General features: G+C 48.1%; 1 protein-coding gene across 1 annotated transcript in view; it reads left to right on the top strand.

The window, feature by feature from the left end:
- Positions 1-26,568, top strand: part of LOC132831202 (SH3 and multiple ankyrin repeat domains protein 1-like) — a 267,969-nt gene that overhangs the window by 112,140 nt on the left and 129,261 nt on the right. Inside the window, exons 14-15 of the mRNA XM_060849215.1 lie at positions 11,188-11,270; positions 16,905-17,029. Coding sequence (XP_060705198.1) covers positions 11,188-11,270; positions 16,905-17,029 — 208 coding nt within the window. The remainder of the gene's footprint in view (positions 1-11,187; positions 11,271-16,904; positions 17,030-26,568) is intronic.

Genomic DNA, 26,568 nt, shown 5'->3' on the forward strand with positions numbered 1-26,568 from the left:
AACAGGTTGATTTGGAAGCACTAGCTTTCGGAGCAGGGCTCCACAACCACCTGATGAAGGAGCAGCGCTCCAAAAGCTAGTGCTTCCAAATAAACCTGTTGGACTATAACCTGGTGTGCGATTTTTAACTTTGCACTCCCCGTCCAACACCCACACCTCCAAATCATGCCCCTCATGATTTTATAAATTTGATTGAGACATATAAGATTATGAAAGGATTGGACACTCTGGCAGCAGGAAACATGTTTCCGCTGATGGGTGAGTGCCGAACCAGAGGACACAGCTTAAAAATACAGGGTAGACCATTTAGGACAGAGATGAGGAGAAACTTCTTCACCCAGAGAGTGGTGGTTGTGTGGAATGCTCTGTCCCAGAGGGCAGTGGAGGCCCAGTCTCTGGATTCATTTAAGAAAGAGTTGGATAGAGCTCTCAAAGATAGTGGAATCAAGGGTTATGGAGATAAGGCAGGAAGCGGATACTGATTAGGAATGATCAGCCATGATATTTGAATGGCGGTGCAGGCTCGAAGGGCTGAATGGCCTACTCCTGCACGTATTGTCTATTATCTTGTCTATTGTCTATAAGGTCATCCCTCAGCCTCCGATGCTCCAGGGAAAATAACCTCAGCCTATTAAGCCTGTCCCGATACCTTAAACTCTCCAACCATGGTAACATCATATTTTCTGCACCCTTTTGAGTTTAACAATATCCTTCCTATAGCAGGGAGACCCGAATGGAATGCAGTATTCCAAAAGTGGCCTCACCAATATCCTGTACAGCCGCAACATGACCTCCCAACTTCTATACTCAATGCACTGACCAATTGTCGTTCTAACTCCTTGCTTCCTGCCCTCTGAACAGTCCTGTTATTGTGAATGCCTTCACCAGAGGAAAGAATTTCTCCTCCATGTTCCCAACTCCTTTGACCAACCTGAAATTGTAAGAAATGAAGAAATGGTGGAAAAGTGCCGAGGAATCGGGACCTTGCTTCTCTCCCTGTGGGAGACACACCGCTGTTTCAGGAGCTGGTTGGATGTTTCTGACCCAGATGTTAGATACAAGCAAAAGTAGGCCATTCAGCCCATCGAGTCTGTTACACCATTCAATGAGATCACAGCTGATCTGATCATTCCTGACCTTTCCCCATAGCCCCTGATTCCCTTACTGAATAAAATTCAATCTCAGCCTTGAATATGTTCAATGTCCCAGCCTCGACAGCCCTTTGTGGTTAAGAATTCTGCAGAGAGAAGAAGTTCCTCATTGTCTCTGTCTTAGAGGTGCAATCCCTTACTCTGAGATTAGGCCCTTCTGGTCCAAGACTCTCCTACAACCATCTACCCCGACCAGTCTCCTAAGGACCCTATATGTTTCAATAAGGTCACCTCTCATACTTCTAAACTCCAGGCTTGATCCATTGACATCGCCACCTAAGGCAGGCCCTCCGTACTTATGACCTTGCTCTGGACTGCCTGCAATGCCAACATGTCTTGCCCTTGGCCAAAGGGTCCAAAACTATTCCCAGTATTCTCAGTGGGAGGCCTGACCTTTGCCCTCTGCTTCGGGGAAAGATCTGGATGTATTGGTTACTACTGTCCGCACACTGGCATCTTTCCCAGGCACCCATTGGTAGTGGTCAGGAAGGTGCGTGGTCTACTAATTCCTTATTGATGCTGGTCCTCACTGTCACGTCCCACACGGAATGTTGACTGTTTGTGGGAATTTGGCTACAAGATGGTCAAATGTTCTGCCTCAGGGAATCTGTATGCGGTGGGCAAATAGCGTGGGCATGTGTGTGGATTGGCCGTGCCAAATTGCCCCATGATGTGCAGCCTAGGTGGGTTAGCTGGGCTTGGGTGGAATTCCCTTCGGAGGGTTGGTGCAGACTCGATGGGCTGAATGGCTTCCATCTGCACTCTCGGGATTCTATGATTTCTGTATCATCCAGCCGGGGTTGAGGGGAGAAGGGGGAGCGCGGATGGAAATTGGGTCTGCACTCGAAAAGTGAAGGTCTTTCAGGACTGTGGTGAAAGAACTGACAGGACAGCACAAAGAGTTGGCCCAGCCCTGATGGGCCGAATGGCCCATTTCTCCTCTTCTGTGTGACTGTGAATGCTAAAGAAATTTGAAATATCTCGGCTCATTATCCAAGCAGATGGATCGCCGATCTTTTCTTCTCTCAGTGAATCTCTGAGTGGCCTTGTACAACAGAGGCAGGGAACACAGCAGACAGTCATAGAATCTCGACAGTGTGGGAGCTGGCCATTGAGTCCACACTAACCCCCCTGAACAGCATCCCACCCAGACCACCCCATCCCTGTAACCCCACGTGACTAACCCATTTAGCCTGCACATCCTTGGACACTACGGGCAATTTCCTATTGGCCAATCCATCCAAACCTGTGCATCTTTGGATTGTGGGAGGAAACCGGAGCACCCAGAGGAAACTCACACAGACAATGGGGAAAATGTGCAAACTCCACCCAGGGTAGAATTGAACCCAAGTCCCTGGCACTGTGGGGCAGCAGTGCTTACTACTGAACCACCGTGCCAACTTAATGTTTCATCCCCATTTTCAATCATACTTTACCTCATTACAAATCGCTCTGTCCACATTTACAATAGAAAATGTATGTAAACATCACACTGTAATTACACCATTTCACCAATAATAGCATTGCAGCATCACCATGGGGATGACAGAACGGTACTCAGAAACTTTCAGAGTGGTCTCTTCGGTTGGAAATTTAGGGGGTTATAACAAGGTTCAGGCAAATTGTACGGATGAGAAATGTTTAGCATTGTGATCTCAGCAGCTGTAGTGGATATTCGGGCTGGAGTATAAATCTCTGTTGTGTTTTCTCGTGCCTGCTGACATTTCTCTCACTTCGCTCTGAGCGTTGAAAAATAGGAAGCCATCGCATTTGCAAGAAAGAGCATCTACTTGTGAGGGGAAATGGAGCTTTGCCAGTCTGAGAGGAGAAAAACACTTGCATGTGTACTAACCTCAAAACTTCTCCGAGTTTTTCACATCCAGCACCGTCCCTGAGATCACTGCAATTCCGCAAACCTAGTCTATTCGGGAAACCATCAGTTCCTGTCAGTTTCCTGTTGATATTTTACCCAGCTGACAGACAATGGGGCATCGCTGGGTGGTCCCAGCGTTTATTGCCCATCCCTAGATGCCCCTTGAGAAGGTGGTGGTGAGCTGCCTTCTTGAACCGCTGCATTTTCTTTGCTGTGCATAGACCCACCATGCCCGTAGGGAGGGAATTCCAACATTATGACCCAGTGACTCTGAAGGAACAGTGATATATTTCCACGTGTCCAGTTCTGGTCGCCCTGTTACAGGAAGGATGTTATTAATCTGGAGAAGATACGGAAGAGATTTACCGGCATGTTTCTGGGAATGCAGGGTTTGAGACATAACGAGAGACTGGATAGTCTGGGACTTCCTCTCATTGAAGCATTGGAGGTTGAGGGGGTGACCTTATAGACGTTTATAAAATCGTGTAAGTCATAGATAAGGCGGACGGTAGGTGTCTATTCCCTAGAGTGGGGGATTTCAAGATGAGGGACATATTTTCAAGGTGAGAGGAGAAAGATTTATAAAGACACGAGGGGCAATTTTTTTTTACGCAGAGGGTGGTTCATGTGTGGAATGAACTTGCTGAGGAAGTGGTGGATGCAGGTACAGTTACAATGTTGAAAAGACACTTAGATAAGTACATGAATAAGAAGGGTTTGGAGGTATATGAGCCAGGAGCAGGCAGGTAGGGCTAGTTTAGTTTGGGATTATGGTTGGTTGGATGGAAGGGTCTGTTGTCGTGCTGTGTGACTCGATAACTCTTAAGTTAAAAATCACACAACATCAGGTTACAGTCCAACAGGTTTATTTGGAAGCACTAACTCTCAGAGCGCCCCTCCTTCATCACGTGGTGAACCGAAAACAAGTGCTTCCAAATAAACCTGTTGGACTAAAACCTGGTGTTGTGTGATTTTTAACTTTGTCCACCCCAGTCCAACATCGGCATCTCCAAATCTATAACTCTAAGTCAGAATGTTGATGACTTGGAGGGAAACTTTGGTTGGTCGTTCACTGGGATATGGGTCATTATTGTCCATCACAAGTTGTCCTTGGGAAGTGATAGTGAATCTTGAACCCCAGCTGCCCCATGGTTTCAGTGCCTCCAGGGTGCTGTTGGAGATGGAGTCCGTGATTTCGACATATCAGTGACAGTAAAGGAATGGGGGATGTGTTCCCAAGTCATTCTGATTGAATCCGAGTAGAAATTCAGAAACGATGGATATCCCATACACCTGCCTGCCCCAAAACCTGGGAGTTCCCTCACGGCACCAGTCCATCAGCCCGACTCCCTTTCTTTCTTCATCACACTCCGTAATGGCTGACCCCTTTGGCTGAAGTTTGGGTCACCTGTGACAGGATCTCCTTAGGTCAGGCCTGTGTGTTGGGGGGGTGGGGTGGGTGGGGGGTGAACTTATAGAGGTTTATAAAATCAGGAGAGGCATGGATAGGGTCAAGAGACAAGGTCTTTTCACCGGGGTGGGGGAGTCCACTACCAGAGGGCATAGGTTTAGGGTGAGAGGGGAAAGATTTACAAGGAACCTAAGGGGCAACTTTTTCACACAGAGGGTGGTGCGTGTATGGAATGAGCTGCAGAGGAAGTGGTGGAGGCTGGTACAATTGCAGCATTTAAAAGGCATCAGGATGGGTATATGAATGGGAAGGGTTAAGAGAGATATAGACCAAATACTGGGAAATGGGATTAGGTTATTTTACGATACCTGGTCAGCTTGGATGAGTTGGACTGAAAGGTCTGTTTCTGTGCTATAGAACTCAATGACTCTATAACTCGGTGTCAAATTCTGATTGATTGTTACTACCGTGAAAGGTAGTACATGACACCACGTTAAAGCAGCTATATAAATGCAAGTTGCTTTAACGCAGGGAATTTATGGCAAGCCATTTGTGCACAGCAAGATCCCACAGGTGGCAATTGGAGAAGCCTGGAAAGAGGGCCAATGGAAGTGACAGAAACAAGGTCCTTGAATTTCCATAGCACCGCCACTATCTCAGGATGTCCCAAAGCACCTTTAGAGTAATTGTTATTTTCAAAGTGTCACATTTGCAGGAAACAGAGCCTCCAGTTTATTCACAGCAAGCTCCCACAAGCAGTGATGTGATCCTGAGTAGATATGCTGTTAGATTTTGACTGGGGGATAAACATTAGCCAGGATACAGCAGTCAGCTGTCCTGTTGTACAGGGAAGGGGTCTCACAGAATCTGTTACATCTACTTAGGAGAGACCTTGATTTAACATCTCTTATGGAAACACTCACCTCAGATAGTGCAGCGCTCCTTCTGCAGAACGGCAGAGGGAAAGCCTGACTTGTTTATCAGTAACTCAGCCAATATGGTCAATGCTCAGTCCCTTCTGCACTGTCACACAGTGGCAACACACCAAATCTGCTTTGATAGCATCTTCTAAACCTGTGATCCATAAGAACAAGGGGATGGCAACACTACCTCCTGCAAGTTCTCTTCCAAGCCACTCACCATCCTGAATTGGAAATACGCCACCCTTTATTCACTCACTGATTCAAACTTCCTACCAAGCGACATTTCTGCCATGGGGTCCTGGGGAGTATTCAAAGGAGATTTTCTAGAACGATGCCAGGAATGAGGAATTTTAGATACAAGGAAAATTCAGAGGGATTGAGCTTATTCTCCCTGGAGCAGAGAAGTTGAAGAAGTGACCTTATTCACAGTTATGAACAGTTTTGACAAGGTAAAGAAGGATATTCTGTTTCCATTAGCTGGTATGTCAATAACTTGGGTCACAATTTCCAGACTGTCAGAAAGACAATGGGCAGGAGGCTGGGAGAACACAGCAAGCCAGGCAGCATCAGGAGGGACAGGCAGGAGGCTGGGAGAACACAGCAAGGCAGGCAGCATCAGGAGGTACAGGCAGGAGGCTGGGAGAACACAGCAAGCCAGGCAGCATCAGGAGGTACAGGCAGGAGGCTGGGAGAACACAGCAAGCCAGGCAGCATCAGGAGGTACAGGCAGGAGGCTGGGAGAACACAGCAAGCCAGGCAGCATCAGGAGGGACAGGCAGGAGGCTGGAGGAAGACAGCAAGCCAGGCAGCATCAGGAGGGATAGGCAGGAGGCTGGAGGAACACAGCAAGACAGGCAGCATCAGGAGGGACAGGCAGGAGGCTGGAGGAACACAGCAAGGCAGGCAGCATCAGGAGGGACAGGCAGGAGGCTGGGAGAACACAGCAAGCCAGGCAGCACCAGGAGGGACTGGCAGGAGGCTGGGAGAATACAGAGAGCCAGGCAGCATCAGGAGGGACAGGCAGGAGGCTGGAGGAACACAGCAAGGCAGGCTGGATCAGGAGGGACAGGCAGGAGGCTGGGGGAACACAGCAAGGCAGACAGCATCAGGAGGGACAGGCAGGAGGCTGGAGGAACACAGCAAGGCAGACAGCATCAGGAGGGACAGCCAGGAGGCTGGGAGAACACAGCAAGCCAGGCAGCACCAGGAGGGACAGGCAGGAGGCTGGGGGAACACAGCAAACCAGGCAGCATCAGGAGGGACAGGCAGGAGGCTGGGGGAACACAGCAAACCAGGCAGCATCAGGAGGGACAGGCAGGAGGCTGGAGGAACACAGCAAGGCAGGCAGCATCAGGAGGGACAGGCAGGAGGCTGGGGGAACACAGCAAGGCAGGCAGCATCAGGAGGGACAGGCAGGAGGCTGGAGGAACACAGCAAGGCAGGCAGCACCAGGAGGGACAGGCTGGAGGCTGGCGGAACACAGCAAGCCAGGCAGCATCAGGAGGGACAGGCAGGAGGCTGGAGGAACACAGCAAGCCAGGCAGCATCAGGAGGTGGGGAAGTCGACATTTCGGGTGTAACCCTTCTTCAGGACTGGGTGGTGGCTGTGGGGGAGCTGCAGATAAAGGAAGGTGGCGAGGATAGGTGAATACAGATTGAGGTTACAACCAAGTTGGTCAATGGGAGGGTTAGATCCGCTTGGTGGCAGGGAGGGGGATGGGGGGAAGGGAGTCGGGGGATGGGAAGAGAGCCTTTTTGAAATTGGAGAACCTCAGTGTTGAGTCGTCCGGGCTGTAGGCTGCCCAGGTGGAAGATGAGGTGCTGCTGCTCTAAATTTGTGGTGTGGTTCACTGTGGCAATGGGGGATAATGGCACTGTGGGTCAGGCAGCATCCAAGGAACAGGAGATTCGACATTTCGGGCATAAGCTCTTCTTCAGGAAAGAAGGGCTTATGCCCGAAAGGTCGAATGTCCTGTTCCTTGGATGCTGCCTGACCTGCTGTGCTTTTTCAGCAACACATTTTCAGCTCTGATCTCCAGCATCTGCAGCCCTCACTCTCTCCTCCAGGATAATGTCAGCAAGAGAGCTCAGAGTGAGATCAGGAGAAACGTCAACATGCAGAGAATTATTCGGATTTGGAATGCGCTGCCTGGGAGAGTGAGGGAAGCCGATTTCACAGGACGTTTCAAGGCAGAGCGGGATATATATCTGAAAGATTGAAGTCAAAGGTTTATGGAGATAGGGCTGGAGAGTGCGACTAGCTGGATGGCTCTTTCGGGAGCCAGTACAGACACAATGGGCCAAATAGCCTTCTCTGGACTGGAACGTTCTATGACACGGACTGTAATGCGTCTGAATCAGACCCATTAACCCCTTCTCAAGAATAAACAGGGATGCGCATGACTCACTGGCCATACCTTGATGCCAAAGCCTCTGGGCAAACAGTACAAGAACACAAAAACACAAGTTACTGGATAAATTCAACAAGTCTGGCAGTATCTGTGGAGAGAAAGCAGAGTTAATGTTTTGGGTGGAGTGATCCTCAGAACTGATGGTAGCTAGGAACATGTCAATTTGTATGGAGAAGATAGGGTGGGGGGAGGTGTAATGAGAAAACGATGGGTGGGGATAGAGCCCAAAGGCAGAGAAGAACAGTTGGACAGACAAAGGAGAGGGTAATAGTCAGCCTAGGAGAATGGATGGGTACTCATGGGAACTGTTCGTGGCTAACAATGGGTCATGTGTGTAATAGCAGACCATGTGATAACGAGGCCCGATGTGTGTGTGTGTGAGGGGTGGGGGGGGGGGGGGGGGGGGGGGGGGGTAAGGACATGGGAGGAGGTGCCTCAAACCCTAAAATTGTTGAACTCGATGTTGGGTCCTGAAGGCTGTGGAGTCCCTGAGTGGGAAATGAGGTGCTGCTCCTCCAGCCTGCACTGAGCATCACTGGAGCACTGCAGCACGCCTGAGGCAGAGATGTTGCCCAGAGAACAAGGGGTGTAGTGGCAATGTCACTGGAACAGTAAACTAGATGCCCAGGCTGGATTCTGAGGACATGGAACACGCTGGCTTGTAGAATTTAAACTCTGCAACTCCGTAATGGTGACCATGACAATTACCACTAATGTCTTTTAGGGAAGGAAATCTGCAGTCCTTACCCAGTCTGGCCTACACGTGACTCCAGACCCGCAGCGATGTGGTTGACTCTTTACTGCCCTTTGGGTAATTACGGAAGAGCTGATGCCTATATTCCGTTAAAGAACACAGAAAACTTAACATAAAGGCCTGGAGGAGGTTAATCAGATGGGTTTTTAAAATTGACGATAACTGTCATGGTCACCTGTACTCACACAGGCTTTCATTCCCAAAGTTATTTACAATTCATCAGCTAATGTGTCAGGATTTGAACCTGTGCCTCTCCACCGTTATCCTGGGCGTCTAGATTATTAATCCAACAATATTCCCATGGTGCCACCATCACCCCGTCTATGTAGCACTGCGTTTCTCAAATTCAGGCATGTTGCAAAACTCACTGCATTATTTAAAGCTTGGATTCGCAGCGTAAACCTCCTTGTTTTTCTCTCACTCACTCTCTCATTCTCACTTGCTTTCACTCTCTCTGTCTCTCACTCTTTCTCCCTCATGCCTTCTCTCTCTCACTCACTCTCTCTCTCCCTCCACAACCCCCTTCCACTGCCTGTCTCTCATGCTCTCTCACTCTATCTCTCTTTCATGTTTTCCCTCTCTCACTCACTCACTCTCTCTTCCTCCTCCCCACTGTCTGTCTCTTATGCTCTCTCGCTCACACTCTCCCCTCCTCTCTCTCTCACTCTCTCTTCCTCCTCCCCACTGTCTGTCTGTCATGCTCTCTCACTCACTGTCTCTCCCCTCCCCTCTCTCCTTTCCCCCTCACTCTTTCATGCTCTTTCCCCTTTTCTCTCCCCCTCCATTGAGATACTGCGTAAAACTGACCTCTCCAGTGGAGTGATGGGTCATCTGTTCGAATGTCTCCCTGTGTGAGTTGATGTCAGATCTAGTTTGGCGTGTGCTCCCCTGGCAGGGCTTATGATGTGCCGCTAAGCTGAAGACTCTACATGAATGCAAGTTGTTGTTGTTGAGATTGGGGTGCTGCAGAATGCCAGGCAATGCCCCACATGGAGGACTGTGTGGAGAGAGAACGAGTGGGAACGTTGGAATCGACAATATTGTGTGTCTTCACTTCAAAGTTGACATCCTTTGCAACCCCGATCATCGTAGAATCCCTACAGTGTGGGAGCACTAACTTGTCTATTATATCACACAACAGCACTCCAGTATGAGCAGCATCTTCATTTCCAATTATTACTGCTTTTATTCAGTGATTCATTCCCCACCCTTGCAGGAGTGGGGAATGGATCTGGGTGGGTTACCCTTTGGAGAGTCAGTGTGGACTTGTTGGGTCAAATGGCTTGTTTCCACACCGTAGGGATTCTATGAGTTCGGAAAGCAAGTGGAGTATTAGTTTTTTTTCACAAGGAGGATAGAATGGGACAGTCTTGCTATAACAGTGCAGGATGTTGGTGAGGTTATATCTGGAGCCCTGTTTGATCTCTATACTAAAGATGCTTGTACACTCAAAGCATTTCAGAGGAGGTTCACTCGACTGATTCCTCGGGTGAAGGGCCATGTGGAAAGGTTGGATCTGGACTCAGTGGAGTTTGAAGCATGGGGTATGTTCCAATTGAAGGCATTGAGATGCCTTGCCAGGGTGTCTTTGAGGTGGATGTTTCCTGAGATGGGGAGGGATTTGTGAGGATTGTAAGGAGGTCAGTCAGCTGGACTTAATAGAACCTGAGTTAATGAGTTTTGAGAAGATTTGTAGCTCAGGTTGAGGTTCTGGATGTAGTTTTGCTCACTGAGCTGGAAGGTTCATTTTCAGATGTTTCGTCACCATGCAGGGTATGTTTATAAACATTTAAATAGAAAGCAGGAATCATCAACAGTGCTTCATGTGGAGGCTCACTGATGATGTTAGTTAGCATGGTGACGAAACGTCTGAAAATGAACCTTCCAGCGAGTAAACCCACACCCAGAATCTGAGTTCCCTGATTGGGACTGTTAATCTGTTCAAAGTTTGTGAGAATATTTGTAGCTCGGGTGCTCGTTGTTGTGGTTCTGTTCGCCGAGCTGGGAATTTGTGTTGCACTATAAGTGCCTGAGGAAACATCACAGAAGCGCTTCACAGGAGGCTCCCAAGCACTGAGGATGTCACCTAGACAGGGGACGAAACGCCTGCAACACAAATTCCCAGCTCGGCGAACAGAACCACAACACTGTTAATCTGTTCCAATCGGGGAGCCCTGGCTGACAGATATGAACAAGAGTGTCAGAGGTTCTGTTCACTCTGAGAGCTGGCTCTGAGGGAGCTGGATCAGTGTCAAGGTCTCTCCACGTGGAAATAAAGGGTGGCTTGGTGATGGGATACTGGCCTCCATTGAGTTATTTCAGGACCCAGAACGAGTTTACTGATACAGATTTCCCACTTAAAGCAGAGATAATGAGGACCTTTATCTCTCAGAGGGTCGTTAGCCTTTGGAATTCTTTCCCGGAGCAGGAACTGGGGGTCATTGGATGTATTCAAGGCTGGACTGTACAGATTCACTTGGGTTTGAAGGGAGCAGACAAGAAAATGGGGCTGAGACCCCAGTCAGATGATGTTATTGACTGACCAATGGATGGGTTGAGTGGTCTTCTCCTGCTCCTATCCCTGATATTCTTGTGGCAAGGCTGATGGAAAAGGAATTTTTTGCAAACTCTATAATGCCGGTTTTTGCTCTCTCCCTCTTGCAGTGACTACATCATTAAAGAGAAGACAGTCCTGCTGCAGAAAAGAGACAGTGAAGGGTTCGGTTTTGTGCTGCGAGGGGCGAAAGGTAAGACAGGACAGAGCGGTCATTATCTTCCTCTTTGATGCCACGCACTCTGTTCTGGCTGGGGTGCCACAAGCAGTTGGCAGAGCAAGGGCGGGGGGGGGAGGGGGGGAGGAGCAGATCGAACGTGCCCTGAAGGGGGTGGGGGTGGATCAATCGGCCTCTCCCTCTTCTGGGGCATTAGCGGCAGATACAGGGCAATGCCACCGATCAAAGGAATGGGCCCCCGTTCATGGCGCAGTACAACAGCTGGCTCACAGTAGCTGTGCCAACCCTTCGGGAGAGCTGCCCAGTGATTCCCTGTGGCTCTGTGGACATTTCTGTTTCGAATCTGGTGACCAGCCCTTCTACAACGGGTAGCAGCTTTCTCCTCAGTCTCAAGGGAACCGGAGTACGCCATTGACCCCCTTGAGCCTGTTCCACCGTTCGTTTTCCTCCTCCCTCACCTTGCCCACCTTTATCAAAGCGCCTGCGCTGTTTCAATCTCTCCAGTCACTTGGCGAAGGAGGTCCATGGGTAGTGTTCCTGCCTCTTAGCTAGCAGCCCTGGGTTCACATCTAAACCCAGAACCCAATGGCCAAGGAAGGCCCTGTCAATGACACGGAGGTCAGACACGGTCAGTGTTGACCTGCCAATCCCTCTGGCACATGCTGTTGGCGGGCAGTAGCAGCAGGGCAGATGCTGCTCAGACACATGATGTTGGAGCCTCTATGGTCAATGTTCGACGGGGAGGAAAGGGTGTGTTACCACAGCAACCCAGATCCCCCTCCCAAGTGAAATATGACACACAGTCCCCAAGAAGTATCTTCCTGCTTCCCAAAACCTGGAACGTTGCTGGGCAGATTTCCATAAAGCTCCTGTGCACCCTCCCCACGGCCTATTTATCATTTCTGCCCATGCTGTCCGGCTGGGGCCTAGGTAGTGTTTAGCATCTTGGGCATGTTGCTTTGTAAACGGATGTTTTTATTTGGGGAGTGCTGGCATCATTGGCGTCGTCAGCTGAGACCCTTCGGCCCACCCTGTTGTGCTGAACATGACGCCAAATGAAACTAATCCTGCCCTTGGTCCATATCCCTCCATCCCTTGTATGTTCATGTGCTTGTTTAAAAGCCCCTGATATGCCCCCATTGTGTCTGCCCCCGCCACCACCCCTTGGCAGCGCATTCCAGACAATATCCCCAATATTTCCTCATGACAGGCAGGGAACAGAATAAGGTTGTGGGTTCATCAGCCTATTCCCCAGTAACTACCCATGTCAGTTACCAAACTGGGAGCAAGTTGCTGCAGATGCTGGAATCTGCACTGAGAACACAAAATGCTGGAGATCACAGCGGGTCAGGCAGCATCCATGGAGAGAGAGCAAGCTGTTCATCTAGACTCAAAATGTTAGCTTGCTCTCTCAGTTACAAAACTGCTTACCTCAGCCTTGAATAGATTCAACGAGGAAACCCCCATTGCTGCCTGAGGAAGAGAATTCCCCTGAGCAAACAAAATCACTCTCTTCATTGAGAGTCCCTCGCTGTTTTAACCTGTCTCCCCGAGATCGAAACTCATTCATGAAGGGAAAAATCCTTTCAACATCTCCCCTGTCAAGCCCTCCCAGCACTTTGCAGTAAGATCACCTTGTTGTTCTTCTGAACTGCAGTGGGTACAGACCCTACCTGCTCATAACCTCACCTTGATGGCACGGTGGCTCAGTGGTTAGCACTGCTGCCTCATAGCACTGGGGACCCAGGTTCGATCCCAGCCTCGGGGCGACTGTATGTGTGGAGTTTGCATATTCTCCCTGTGTCTGCGTGGGTTTCGTCCAGCTGCTCTAGGTTTCCTCCTATGGTCACAATGATGTGCAGGCCAGGTGAAGTGGCCGTGTTAAATTGCCTGTAGTGTTAGGTGTATCAGTCAGAGGAAATGGGGCTGGGTGGGATACTCTTCAGAGGGCCGGTGTGGACTTGGTGAGCCCAAGGGCCTGTTTCCACACTGCAGAGAATCAAATCTAATCTAATCATAAGACCAAAGCCCTTCGTCCCAGGAAATGACCCCGAGTGAACTCTCTCTGAGCTGCCTCCAATGCAGCTGTACCCCTCCTTAGAGGCTTAGTGCACTCACAAAGCTCTGGGAGGGGCTAAGGGATGGCCAAAGGAAGGTCAACTACATAGGGAGCCTGCTTCATGTGGCTCTGGTCTGGGAGTCTTCCAGGTGTGGGTAGGGTCGAGCACTTGGGAACTGGCAGCCCATGCCAGCGTCACCCCTTCCCTCTGGCACCAATGCTAATTCCACAGGAAGGATTTGTGGAATCTCTAGGGAAGAATTCAGCGGGAAAGGTCATGGGGAAAATGCGGGTTATTAGACCAGCTGTGATTCCAGTGAATGGCAGAGTGATGGGCTGAATGGCCCACTTAGATTAGATTACTTACAGTGTGGAAACAGGCCCTTTGGTCCAACAAGTCCACACCGACCCGCCGAAGCGCAACCCACCCATACCCCTACATTTACCCTTACCTAACACTACGGGCAATTTAGCATGGTCAATTCACCAGACCCGCACATCTTTGGACTGTGGGAGGAAACCGGAGCACCCGGAGGAAACCCACGCAGACACGGGGAGAACGTGCAAACTCTACACAGAGAGTCGCCTGAGTCAGGAATTGAACCCGGGTCTCAGGCGCTGTGAGGCAGCAGTGCTAACCACTGTGTCACCGTGCCGCCCACTTTTGCTGCTGTGTCATGTGGTCTCACGTTCAGTTGAAATTGGGGCCAGCCAGGAGTCTGTTTAAGGCCACAGCTGGTGACTGGCTAAGCTGGCATTTCTATGGCAGGGTATCTGCGATGGGTGATGTGTGAGTGACCGTAATGTTGCCCGTGTGTGCTGAGAATGTAAACAGTGGCTGGGGAATCACAGAACCACAACCGTGCCGTGGAAAGGGAAATGCTGTCAAATCTTTCCTCTGGCACTCAGCAGGGCCCACGAATCCCAGACGTTATCCCATCGCACATCTCCACCAACCCTTTCATGAATTTGAACAAAAGCTGGGTCTTCAGCCGCAGTCTCCATGGCAACGTCTTGACATGTCGGAATCCACTCGCCAACCAATCAGCGCCTTGTTTTCACGCTGTATAAGTTGTTGTGAGAATCAGAGAGGTCTACAGCTCAGAAAAAGGCCCTTCGGCCCATCTGGTGAAGGGCTTGAGTCCGAAACATCGACACTCCTGCTCCTCGGAAGCTGCCTGACCTGCTGTGCTTTTTCCAGTGCCACTCTCTCAACTGTGATCTCCAGCATCTGCAGCCCGCACCTTCTCCAGAGTTAAAACAACCACCTAGCTATTCCAATCCCATTTCCCAGCGCTTGGTCCTTGGCCTTGTGTATCTTGTCAAGTGCACATTTAAATCCTCCTCAATTTGTTGAGGGTTTCTACCTTTCCCACCATAACACGCAGTGAGGTCTAGATTCCCCACCACCCATGTTTTTTGTTCACGTCGTCTCAAAACCTCCTGCCCTGGCCTTCAATCCTGCAACCTTGGCAATGAACCCTCCACCAAGGGGAAATATTTCTTTATGTCTACCCTATCTGTACCCCTCATAAATTGCTCCAAGGAAAACAACCCCAGTTTTTTCAATCTCTTCTCTTCAAAACTGAAACTCTCCAGCCCAGGTGACATCCTGGTAAATCTCCTTCTCTACCCTCCCCAGAGCTGTCAACATCCCTCCTATAATGTGGATTCCAGAACTGCACACAATGCTAGCGCACAAGGTTGCCTAGCCAACTGTTTATATGGTTAGATTTGGCGTTCTTACATCTGTCCCATGGAGGACCTGTCTCATGTTCCAGCGATGACATTATTGAGAGTGTGTACAGTGAGGTGATTCTCAGTTTATGTTTGTGACGAGAATAGATTCATGTGACTTTCTGAACAACATGTGTGGAAGCAGGCCATTCGGCATGTTGCGTCCACACTGACTCTCTGGAGAGCATCCCCCACCCACACTCAACCTGACCCATCCATTCCTTGTAACCCTGCCTTTCCCACGGCCAATCCACCAACTTGCACATCCCTGGACACTATGGGCAATTTAGTATGACCAATCCAGCCTAACCTGCACATCCCTGGACACTATGGGCAATTTAGCATGGCCATTCCACCCTAACCTGAACATCCCAGGACACAATGGAACAATTTAGCATGGCCAATCCACCCTAACCTGAACATCCCAGGACACAATGGAACAATTTAGCATGACCACTCCAACCTAACCTGAACATCCCTGGACACTATGATTTAGCATTACCAATCCATTGTAATCTGCACATACCTGGACTCTATGAGGTGATTTAGCATGGCCAATTCATGCTAACCCGCACATCCCTGGACATTATGGGGTGATTTAGCTTGGCTAATCCACTCTAATCCGCGTAACCCTGGACTCTCGGGTTACTCAATGATTTTGCACTAGTTCATGCCACCAGCTGCACGAGTGAAAGTACAAACGTGCATACCGAGGGAACTGCTGTGTAACCCCTGTCAGAGGCCACCGATGAGCACATCCTTCCTTCATTCCGAAAGTCACCTCAGTTTGAGAATGTTCAGGTCCACATTGCTGCTGGAGAATAGGGAGCTGGGATGATGACTCCAGGGACATTTCTGAATGCGGGGTTCACACACACGTTTTGTGACAGGGTTGTTCTACTCCTGATTCAGTTGTGCTGTCCCCGTTCCTGAAGAGAGGTTGATGAGGATCATGTGGACCTTTTCTGTATCTTACACTTTCTCAAGGATAAAAATGAATGCTGGCCCAGTGAGTGATGCTCACTTCCCAAGAATGGCTGAACAAAACCCTTCTTGTTCTTCTCCTGAGTTTGTTTGATGAGAACAATGTAGAGAAAGCTTTACTTGGAGTTTAAAAGAGTAGAGGAAGCTTTACTCAGTATCTAACCCAGTGCTGTCCCAATTCTGGGAGTATTTGATGGGGACAGTAGAGAGAGAGCTTTACTCAGTATCTAACCCCATGTTGTCCCTATCCTGGGAATATTTGATGGGGACAGTGTAGAGAGAGCTTTACTCTGTATCTAACCCCGTGCTGTCTCTGTCCTGGGAGTGTTTGATGGGGAGCAATGTAGAAAGAACTTGACTCTGTATCTGACCCCACGCTGTCCCTATCCTGGGTGTGTTTGAAGGGAACAGTGTCAAGACAGCTTTACACTGTATCAAACCTTATGCTGTCCCTGTCCTGAGAGTATTTGATGCGGGACATTGTACAGAGAGCTCGATTCTGTAATTAACCTCATGATGTACCTGTTTTGGGAGTAATGAAAGCTAAAACACAAAAGATTCCGTACTATTTTGCTGAGCTAATGACCAACAGAAAAGGAAGTAGCAAAAGTAAGAACACATCACGATGTAATTAGAAAACTCTGCGACCTCTAGGCCAGGAGATACAGTGGCTGATGGAGTGGGGGGTGTCTATGTATGTCTTTTCTTCCATGTACAGTATGTGTTTTCATTTTCACCAAATGTCCCGTTGGGAGGTGTTCGGTTCCACAGCTGATCTGGGCTAAAGTGCCAGGACTGCCCCTCCCGTGATGCTGTGAGCTAATGGAGGTTTCCCAGTGGGACTGAGTTTGGTTTTCATGTCCTTCCAGCCCAGACACCGATCGAGGAGTTCACCCCAACGCCAGCATTCCCCGCTCTTCAGTACCTTGAGTCAGTGGATGAAGGAGGAGTGGCATGGAGGGCGGGTCTGCGGATGGGCGACTTCCTGATCGAGGTGAGTACCCACTTTCTCTGCCCTGGTGATTGTCTCTGGCTTTTCCTTTGCTGATTGTGTCGGAGTTGGGTGGCCACTGTAACAAAGCTTTCGACCGTCGGTGAAAAGCGATGTGTCGCAGTTTGTCATCAGGACATTCATGCAAGACTGCCCCAATTTCCAAACAATCGCAGTGAGTTATACTACAGGAGATGATTGACCAAATCTGATTGGCCAAAATATTGCTATGGAGGAATTATGGGCTCCTGAGCTTGTGGGTAATGCACAAAGATGTGACACGGTGGCTCAGTGGTTAGCCCTGCTGCCTCACAGCGCTAGAGTTCCAGGTTCACTCCCAGCCTTGGGCAACTGTCTGTGTGGAGTTTGCACATTCTCCCTGTGTCTGTGTGGGTTTCCTCCCACAATCCAAAGATGTGCAGGTTAGCTGAATTGGCCATTCTAAATTGCCTGTAGTGCAGGATAATGGGTCTGGGTGGGTGCTCGTTGGAGGGTCGGGGTGGATCTGTTGGGCCGAAGGGCCTGTTTCCGCACTGTGGGGAATCTAATCTTGAACATATTTGTGTTGTTTTCAGAGAATGGTTTCCTGCAGATGGATATCTGTAGCTTTTAGTGAGTGTAAGTGAGTGATTTGACAAGCTTGGTTATTGACGTAAGAACGACTCTGCCTGCTGTGTGGCCTTTAGAGTTCAAGGGTTTGGCTTCTGGATTAAGTTTGGACCTTTGCTTTCTGCTAGGGAATCATTCTGCTGCCAACAATGAGGCACATCGTCTGTGACCACAGGCTGCACAGTTTTAATGAGATACAGAGGTGGCAATGTCCATGGTTGCAAAATGCACTGAGCGTCCAAATCCCCACTGGAGCAGTTTGAGAGATTTGGAAGTGGAATGAAAAAAATAATTGGAACGAGTAAAAGTGGGCCAAAAAAATTCCCAAGCTCGTTGTTAAGAAGCAATAGTGGCGTCACGGTGATGTTAATCCAGAGGCCCAGGCTATTATTTTGGGGATGTAGGTTCAGATTCCGCCTTGGAAATCTGGAGAAATTAAACTCAATTATAGTAAGAATTAAAAACCAGTTTTCGTAAGTGATGACAAAACTCATCAGTTGCTGCAAAAGCCCTTGTGCCTCACGGCTGCCCCATACGGGCAAGAAATTCACTTATCCTTATAACTGCAGGCCCACAGCATTGTGACTGAGTCTTGACTTTGAAAAACCATTCAACCCCAAGGGGTGTTAGGGGGTGTGCTTGTGGAGATGACGCTTGGCAACTACGCCCCGTGAAAGAAGTTTGAAAAAAAAACCTCCACTGCCTCACTGCTACTTTGTATGTGACTCCAATCCCACGTCAATACAATTGACTCAACATCCTTCATCATGAGCTGCTCACTATCAAGAGTGCCACGTGGACTCCGCACAGTCAGCTTGTAAATCTCACACCGGGCACAGTGCCAACATTGCCCACAACACTCTGAGTCCGACAATGAATGAAACACACAAACAGCGGTTTAATGTGTTGCAGAACTGCAGCCTTCAGTGCTAGTCTATCTCTCCTCACATGAGCGACCCAGAATGATTCACAGTATTCCAGCTGCAGTCTGACTACAGCCCTGTACAGCTTCAACAAACCCTGCCTGGTTTATGTATCCCATTCCCTTCAAAATAAAGGCAGGCGGAATTCAATTTCAATTCTCAAATTTGAAATAAAATGCGAGTCTCAATAATAATTACCACGCAGCCACTGAATCGTTGTTGAAGCCCCGCCTGTCCTCATTTTGTGAATAAATCACTGCACCCTTAGCCCGTCTCCAGAGCCACAGCACTGCAGGTGACTCATAACTTGCTCCTTCCATGTCCCAGCAAGCCACTCTGTTTTCGGAGCTCACTGCTGAAGGAGGATTGGAGATGGGGAGTAAATGGGCCCTGAAAATGTGTTGCTGGAAAAGCGCAGCAGGTCAGGCAGCATCCAAGGAACAGGAAATTTGATGTTTCGGGCATAAGCCCTTCATCAGGATGTGATGTGTTCCTGATGAAGGGCTTATGCCCGAAACGTCGAGTCTCCTGTTCCCTGGATGCTGCCTGACCTGCTGCGCTTTACCAGCAACACATTTCCAGCTCTGATACTCCAGCATCTGCAGACCTCACTTTCTCCTCAGTAAATGGGCCCTGCCAGAGATGTTCCCAGCCCTAAAGTGAATAGAACAACTTCTCAAGGAGTTAGAGATTATCGCATGGGTCAGGGGTTGGTGTGATTGTGTGTGGGCAGCAGGTCTTTACCACAGGTCACTGTCCCAATACCTTGATACACAACAAAGGTTGCTGTGGGTAATTAGTCAGGCAGCGCTCTGAAACAGGAGCGTCTTCTGGCTTTGTGCATACCATCTACAAGAGGCACCACAGCAACTCCCCAAAGCTCCTTAGTGCCTTCACAACCTCTACCATCTGTGATTATTGTGTTTCACCGGATGATTGGGCAACACTCCGAAAGCTTGTGATTTCAAATAAACCTGTTGGACTATAACCTGGTGTCGTGTGACTTCTGACTTTGTCCACCCTGGTCCAACACCGCCACCTCCATATCATGTCCCTTGAAGCGTTTAATGTCCAGAGATCTCAGATTACTGTCTTCAGTATACTCATTGTGGGGGGCACGGTAGTGCAGTGGTTAGCACTGCTGCCTCACAGCGCCTGAGACCTGGGTTCAATTCCCACCTCAGGCGACTGACTGTGTAGAGTTTGCACGTTCTCCCCATGTCTGCGTGGGTTTTCACCGGGTGCTCCGGTTTCCTCCCACAGTCACAAAGATATGTGGGTCAGGTGAATTGGCCATGCTAAATTGCCCATAGTGTTAGGTAAGGGGTAAACGTAGGGGTATGGATGGGTTGCGCTTTGGCGGGTCAGTGTGGACTTGTTGGGCTGAAGGGCCTGTTTCCACACTGTAATGTAATGTAATGTAAATGTCTGAGCTTCTACAGCCCTTTGGGCTCCCTGTGAGTAACGATATTCTTCCTCATGTCAGTCGTAAATGACTTAGCTTTCATTCTTGGCCTGTGCCCCAGTTCTAGATCCCCTCCTTCCCCAAATAAGGGACACCTCCTTCCTATAGGGGCAGCACAATGGCTCAGTGGTTAGCTGCCTCACAGCGCCAGGGACCCGGGTTCGATTCCAGCCTCGGGCAACTGTCTATGTGGAGTTTGCATGCTCTCGCTGTGTCAATGCAGGTTTCCTCCGGGTGCTCTGGTTTCCTCCCACAATTCAAAGATGCGCAGGTTAGGATGGATTGATCATGCTAAATTGCCCATAGTGTTCAGGGATGTGTAGGTTAGGGGCATGAGTCAGGGGTAGAACTAGCGGAATGGGTCTGGATGGGTTACCCTTTGGAGGGTTGGTGTGGAGTTGCTAGGCCGAAGGGCCTGTTTCCACACTGTAGGGATTCTGTGTATCTGTCCTGTTGAGCACTAACATATTTCTCCTGCCTCACAGAGATAAGAACATAAGAACTAGGAGCAGGAGTAGGCCATCTGGTCTTTTGAGCCTGCTCTGATCTTTCTCATGGACTCAGCTCTGCTTCCCCGCCCCCTCACCATAACCCTTAATTCCTTTACCATTCAAAAATCTATATATCATTCCCTTAAGAACATTCAATGGGAAGCCTCAACTGCCTCACTGGGCAGGGAATTTCACAGCGTCACAACCCTCTGGGTGAAGAAGGTCACTTCTCACTCTTTTAAACACTGGACAGCGCAGGCTCAGTCTCCGCCAGTCTCTCCACATTCAACTGTCACATCATTCCAGGGATGAGGCTGGTGAACCTTAGTTGTGTTGTCTCAATGATAAACACATCCATGTTGAGGTAAAGGCACCAAAACTCTACGCAGGACTCCTTGGTATGGTCTCACCAAGGCTCTATACCATTACAGCAAGACCCGAAGGGTGAGGAGGGGCGATTAAATACCTGAGGCTATGCCAATGACTCAATAGGACTCATAATGAGTCTCAGCATGTGCAGGAGACCTGGACAGGAGGTAACACAGGAAGCATTACCCAAAAGAGATAGAGCTATTGTACTTTATAGGATCTAGAGGAGGCCATTCAGCCCCTCAAACCTGCTTCAGCATTCATTTAGATCAAGGATCATCGACACATTGGCTGTATCTACTTTCCTTGGTTTCAAATACCTGAACGTTCCTAGCCAACAAAAGTCAGTCAGTTTCAGTTTTTACATTTTCACTTGACTCCCAGACACAGAATAATTTTTTTCTTATTTATTTGTGGGATTTGAGCATGGCTGGCTGGTCAGCATTTATTGCCCCTCCCTAATTGCCCCTTGAGAAGGTGGGGGTGAGCTGTCTTCTTGAACTATTACAGATCACCTGCTGTGATCGCAATACCCTTAGGGAGGGGGACTTTGACCCAGCGACAGTGAAGGAACAGCAATACATTTCCAAGTCAGAATGGTGATTGATTTGGAGGGGAACTTGCAGGGGGTGGTGTTCCCATGTATTTGCTGTCCTTGTCCTTCTAGATAGAAGTGGCTGTGGGTTTGGAAGGTGCTGTCTGAGAATCTTTAGTGAATTTCTGCAGCATATCTTGTACATAGCTGCTACTGAGTGTCAGTGGTGGAGGGAGTGGATGTTTGTGGATGTGGTACTAATCAAACGGGCAGCTTTGTCCTGGATAGTGTTAAGCTTCTTGAGTGTTGTTGGAGTTGCACCCATCCAGGCACATGGGGAGTATTCCATCACACTCCTGACTTGTACCTTGTAGATGGTGGACAGGCTTTGAGGAGTCAGGAGGGAGTTACTTGCCGAAGTATTCCTATTTTGAGGGAAAGCGTCCAAAAGATTTTCACTACTCCTGAAGTGTGAAGAAATTATTCCTTTATATTTCTCATTATCTGGTTTTATTTAAAGTTTAAAGACATAAGCTGTTAGTAAGAGTCTAAATAAAAGAAAATCCTCTGTCAGGTTCCTTTGATTGACAGGCCATCTGATGTAGGTCAAAAAAAATTTGCCATCTGTGCAGTTTTAGTAGAGGCCTTTGTGTTGATAGTTGTTATGAATACTTAGCTGAGTTTGTCTTGTCAATGTTCTGAGTTCATTGCTTGCCTGTTTAAAGAGGTCATTCAATGGGATGTCTGAAAAGAAATATAGAAAATAGGAACAGATTAGACCATTTGGCCCATTGATCCTCCTGCACCATTCAGACTAATCATGGCCGATCCCCTCTCTCAGAAACGTTTTGAAGTTCCCTCCCTGTACCCAATTAATACACCCAGCTTCTAGAAATCTATCTATTTCTTTCTTAAATATATTCAGTGACCCAGTTTTCAATGCCACAAGTGGTAGAAGATTCCACAGGTTCACTGCTTTCTAAATGAGGAAGTTTCTCTTCAGCTCAGTCCCGAAACTCTGACCCTCCCCACAACAGAGGAAACATCAATTCCTGCATCCCAAGGCGGCATGGTGGCACAGTGGTTAGCACTGCTGCCTCACAGCACCAGGGACCTGGGTTCAATTCCCACCTCAGGCGACTGACTGTGTGGAGTTTGCACGTTCTCCCTGTGTCTGTGTGGGTTTCCTCCGGGTGCTCCGGTTTCCTCCCACAGTCCAAAGATGTGCGGGTCAGGTGAATTGGCCGTAGTGTTAGGTAAGGGGTATGGGTGGGTTGCGCTTCGGCGGGTCAGTGTGGACTTGTTGGGCCGAAGGGCCTGTTTCCACACTGTGAGTAATCTAATCTGTCCAACCTTGTCAAAAGTTTTTTCTTAAAATTTTTTTTTATTTGAAAGAAATGAGAAAAAAAAATTGACTATTACAACAAATAGAAAACCAAACAATTCAAGCCAATGGAAAAGAAACCCATTAATTATATAGATAAATAATTAATGACTAACTAAACGAAAGGGAAATCATAACAATAATAATAATGATGTTAGCACAGCTCTAAGAAACAAAGCAATAGCCCTTGGCCATTGAGCACCTAAATTTATACATATTCATATGTTTGTAGTTCCTCCCTTCTGGATACCAGATTCATTACATAGAATTGCCATGGCTATATAAAGGCTCTTTTTAGTATGGCGGACGAATCTGTACCCAGGTAGTCCAAAAAGGGCTGCCACGTCTTATAGAAATTCTCAGTTTCATGGTGTGCCATACTCATAAGAAAGTCCATTACTAGGTTACACCAGTCAGCCAGCCCCAGGGGGTTTTCCTGACATCAACCCTCATAGAATGTTCTTTTGGGCACAAAAAGTGAGGACACTGAAAAGCCTGTTTTTTTGTGTGCATTTAATGAAAGTGAAGTAGCAAGGCCAAGAGGAAGAGGAGATACAGGGTCCATTTCCACCTCTGTCCCCAAGACCTTCTCTATTTTGCTGACCACAATGCTCCAGAATGCCAACAGTCTGTGGCAGGACTAAAGACAACAAGTAATCATGCCCATGCTCACTTTACATTTAGGACACATTGTAGAAGCTCTCGCTTTAAATTTAGTGAGGCGGTCTGGGGCCAGGTGGACTCTGTGGAGAATCTTCAATTGTAAGGCATGGGTCCTGTTGCAAATAGAGATCCTTCTAGCATTTTCCCAGATATCCTTCTATACTTCAGAAGATATATCAACATCCAACTCCCTCTCACAAACCTGACTGAGCCATTCAGTCTTGTCCAAAGGACCCTCTCCCAATAGATGTTACGCGTTGCTAACAAATAATGTATCCTCAGCACTCAACAATCTCTTATCCACGTCGGACCTCTAACGATCAGTTAGAAGTGTGGTCTCTTCTTGTATGAAGTTTCTAATTTGAAAGAAACAAAAGAGGTCCCTCGTGAGAAATTTATATTTCTGAGCCAACTGGTCCAAAGACATTAGTATGTCCCCTTCGAATAAATCACCCAGGCAAGACATGCCCCTAGCTGCCCACAGTTTAAACCCAGAGTCCATCATCCCTGGCTGAAAGCCCGGCATACCAACTATGGGTGTCAAAAATGATGTTTTGGCAGTATTGTCCTTACTCTGGCTCATTGCCCTCCACAAATGACAGATGATTATTGCGCTATGGCAGTATTCCTTAACTGTTCTCACTTTGTCTAAGAACAGCACCCTAGAAAGGGGGCCTCTCGCCTGAGATGTTTTGATGTTCCACCAAAGATTGAGGGTCATTCACCCAAAATAGCAACGACCTTAACTGAAAGTTTTTGATATCTGGGAGATCTTCTCCTCCCAGCCTGTAAGGTAACTGCAATTTAGTCAGTTTAATTAGGGGCCACTTGCAATACCAGATAAAAGAACTAAACTAGCCATCCAGTCTTCTAAATATTTGCTTACAACAGGTGGGGCCGAATTAATGTGGCTATCTGGCCTAACCATGAGATTGGAAGTGCCTCCCATCTCTGAAGGTCCTGCTTGGTTCTGTCGAATAAATGGGCAAAATTGGTTTTAAATAGCTGACCAAGAACAGGAGTAATACATATATCTAAGGAGAGAAAGCCCTCCTGCCACCATATAAAGGGAAATAGAGATCCACCCGCAGGATCAGATACTCTCAGGAGACCACCCATGGGCATGGCCTCTGATTTCACATAATGGACCTTATAACCTGAGAAACCACCAAATAGATTGATGCATTGTACCAGGTGTGGCACTGAGACTCTTGGGTTTGATAAGGAGGCAAGAACATCACCTTCATACAGTGCGATCCTATGTGACTTCGTCCCCATTTCTGGAGTGGCTATGTTGGGATCCCAACATATTGCCGCTTGAAGCAGTTTGATGTGAAAAGCAGTGGCGACAAGGGACTGCCGTTGGTGAGAACCGCCTCAGGAGGATCACTGTAAAAAACCTCTACCCATCTGATGAAGGCCTCACCCAAGCCAAACCGCTTCCAAGTGTGAAAACAATATGGCCACTCGATCCTGTCAAATGCCTTTTCCGTATCTAAGGAGATCACCAATTCCGGTACCAATCGCTGGTGACATACTTGGATCATGTTAAGTAATCTCCTGACATTATCTGTCGATCTGCGACCTTTTATGAACCCAGCCTGGTCCTCCTTAATGATGGAGGTCAGTACAGTCTCAAGCCTTAATGCCAGAGTCTTGGATGGGATTTTGAAGTTGGCATTCAGAAATGAGATGAGCCTATAGGAAGCACAGTCCTCTGGTGCCTTCCCGAGGAGGCCACAACTATATGAGTCATTAAACGTAACTAAGCATCGGCCCTGACAATATACTTATAATTTACTCATAGAATCACTGGGGAGCCCATCAGGACCCGGGGCCTTCCCATTATGGAGCTGCCTCACAGCCTCCTGCACCTTTTCCTCTGACAATGGGGCATTGAGAAAAGACTCTTGTTCAGGGAACACTCCCAGAAAGTCCAAATTCTCAAAAGTATCCTCCATCCTAACCCGCCTACCCTCACAACTTTCAGACTGGAAGAGTTCACACTAAAATTTCCGAAATATTGCATTAATCCTTTTAGAATCATGGGTTAAATTTCCAGTGTACTCCCTGATCGAGGTGATAGCTTAGGGAGGGACACTCCTTTTCCTGGCAAGATGCGCTAAGTACTTGCCCGGAATATCCCCATGCTCAAACAGCTTTTGACTTGCAAATGGAAGCTCCCTCTTAGATGTCCATGTGAGCATGGCGTAGACCGAAGTGCTGTGATCCTCTGCAGATTAACCAGCGAGGGCCTGTCAAAGGATGTCTTTTCAGCAACTTTCAGATGCGTCTCGAGCAAGCGTTGCTGCTCACGCATCTGTCGCTTCTCATTGGCTGAATAGAAGATAATCAAGCCCCTAGCATAGGCTTTAGCTGTTAGGTGAAGGGTTAAATGTAGGTGAATGGGTCTGGGTGGGTTGCTCTTTGGAGGATTGTTGTGGACTTGTTGGACCGAAGGCCCTGTTGCCACACAGTAAGTAATCTAATCTAATCTAATCATAACATGATTTCCCTTTCATAAGCCCATGTTGCATTTATCTAGTTCTGTTATGTCCTGTTATCACAGCCTTCATAACAGACTCCCGTATTTTCCTACTACTGACATTTGGATACCTGGCCTGTAATTTCCTGATTCCTCTCTCACTCAATTTTTTTAAAATTAGAAATCACACGACACCAGGTTATAGTCCAACAGGTTTATTTGAAATCACAACCTTTAAGAGCATCACTCCTCTGTCAGGTCACCTGATAAAGGAGCAGCATTCCGAAAGCTTGTTATTTCAGATGTTAGGCTGTAACCTAGTGTCATGTGACTTCTGACTTTGTCCACCCCAGTCTGACACCAGCACCTTCACATCACCTCAATTTTTAAATAGTTCACACTTGCCACTTTCCAATCCACCTGGGCTGATCCGGAATCTTCAGAATTGGAGAAGGGGATAACCAGTGCTTCCAACATTTGCGCGATCATCTTCTTTAATCTCCTCAGATGGAGGTTATCGGGCACTGGAGGTTTTCAGTCCTGCTAATTTCTGCAACACTTTTGTTTAAAAAGGAATACAAATTTCCTTCAATTCCTCCTTCCTACTGGATATTTGGA

This window comes from Hemiscyllium ocellatum, chromosome 33 (assembly GCF_020745735.1).
Source record: "Hemiscyllium ocellatum isolate sHemOce1 chromosome 33, sHemOce1.pat.X.cur, whole genome shotgun sequence".
Taxonomy (NCBI): Eukaryota; Metazoa; Chordata; class Chondrichthyes; order Orectolobiformes; family Hemiscylliidae; genus Hemiscyllium; species Hemiscyllium ocellatum.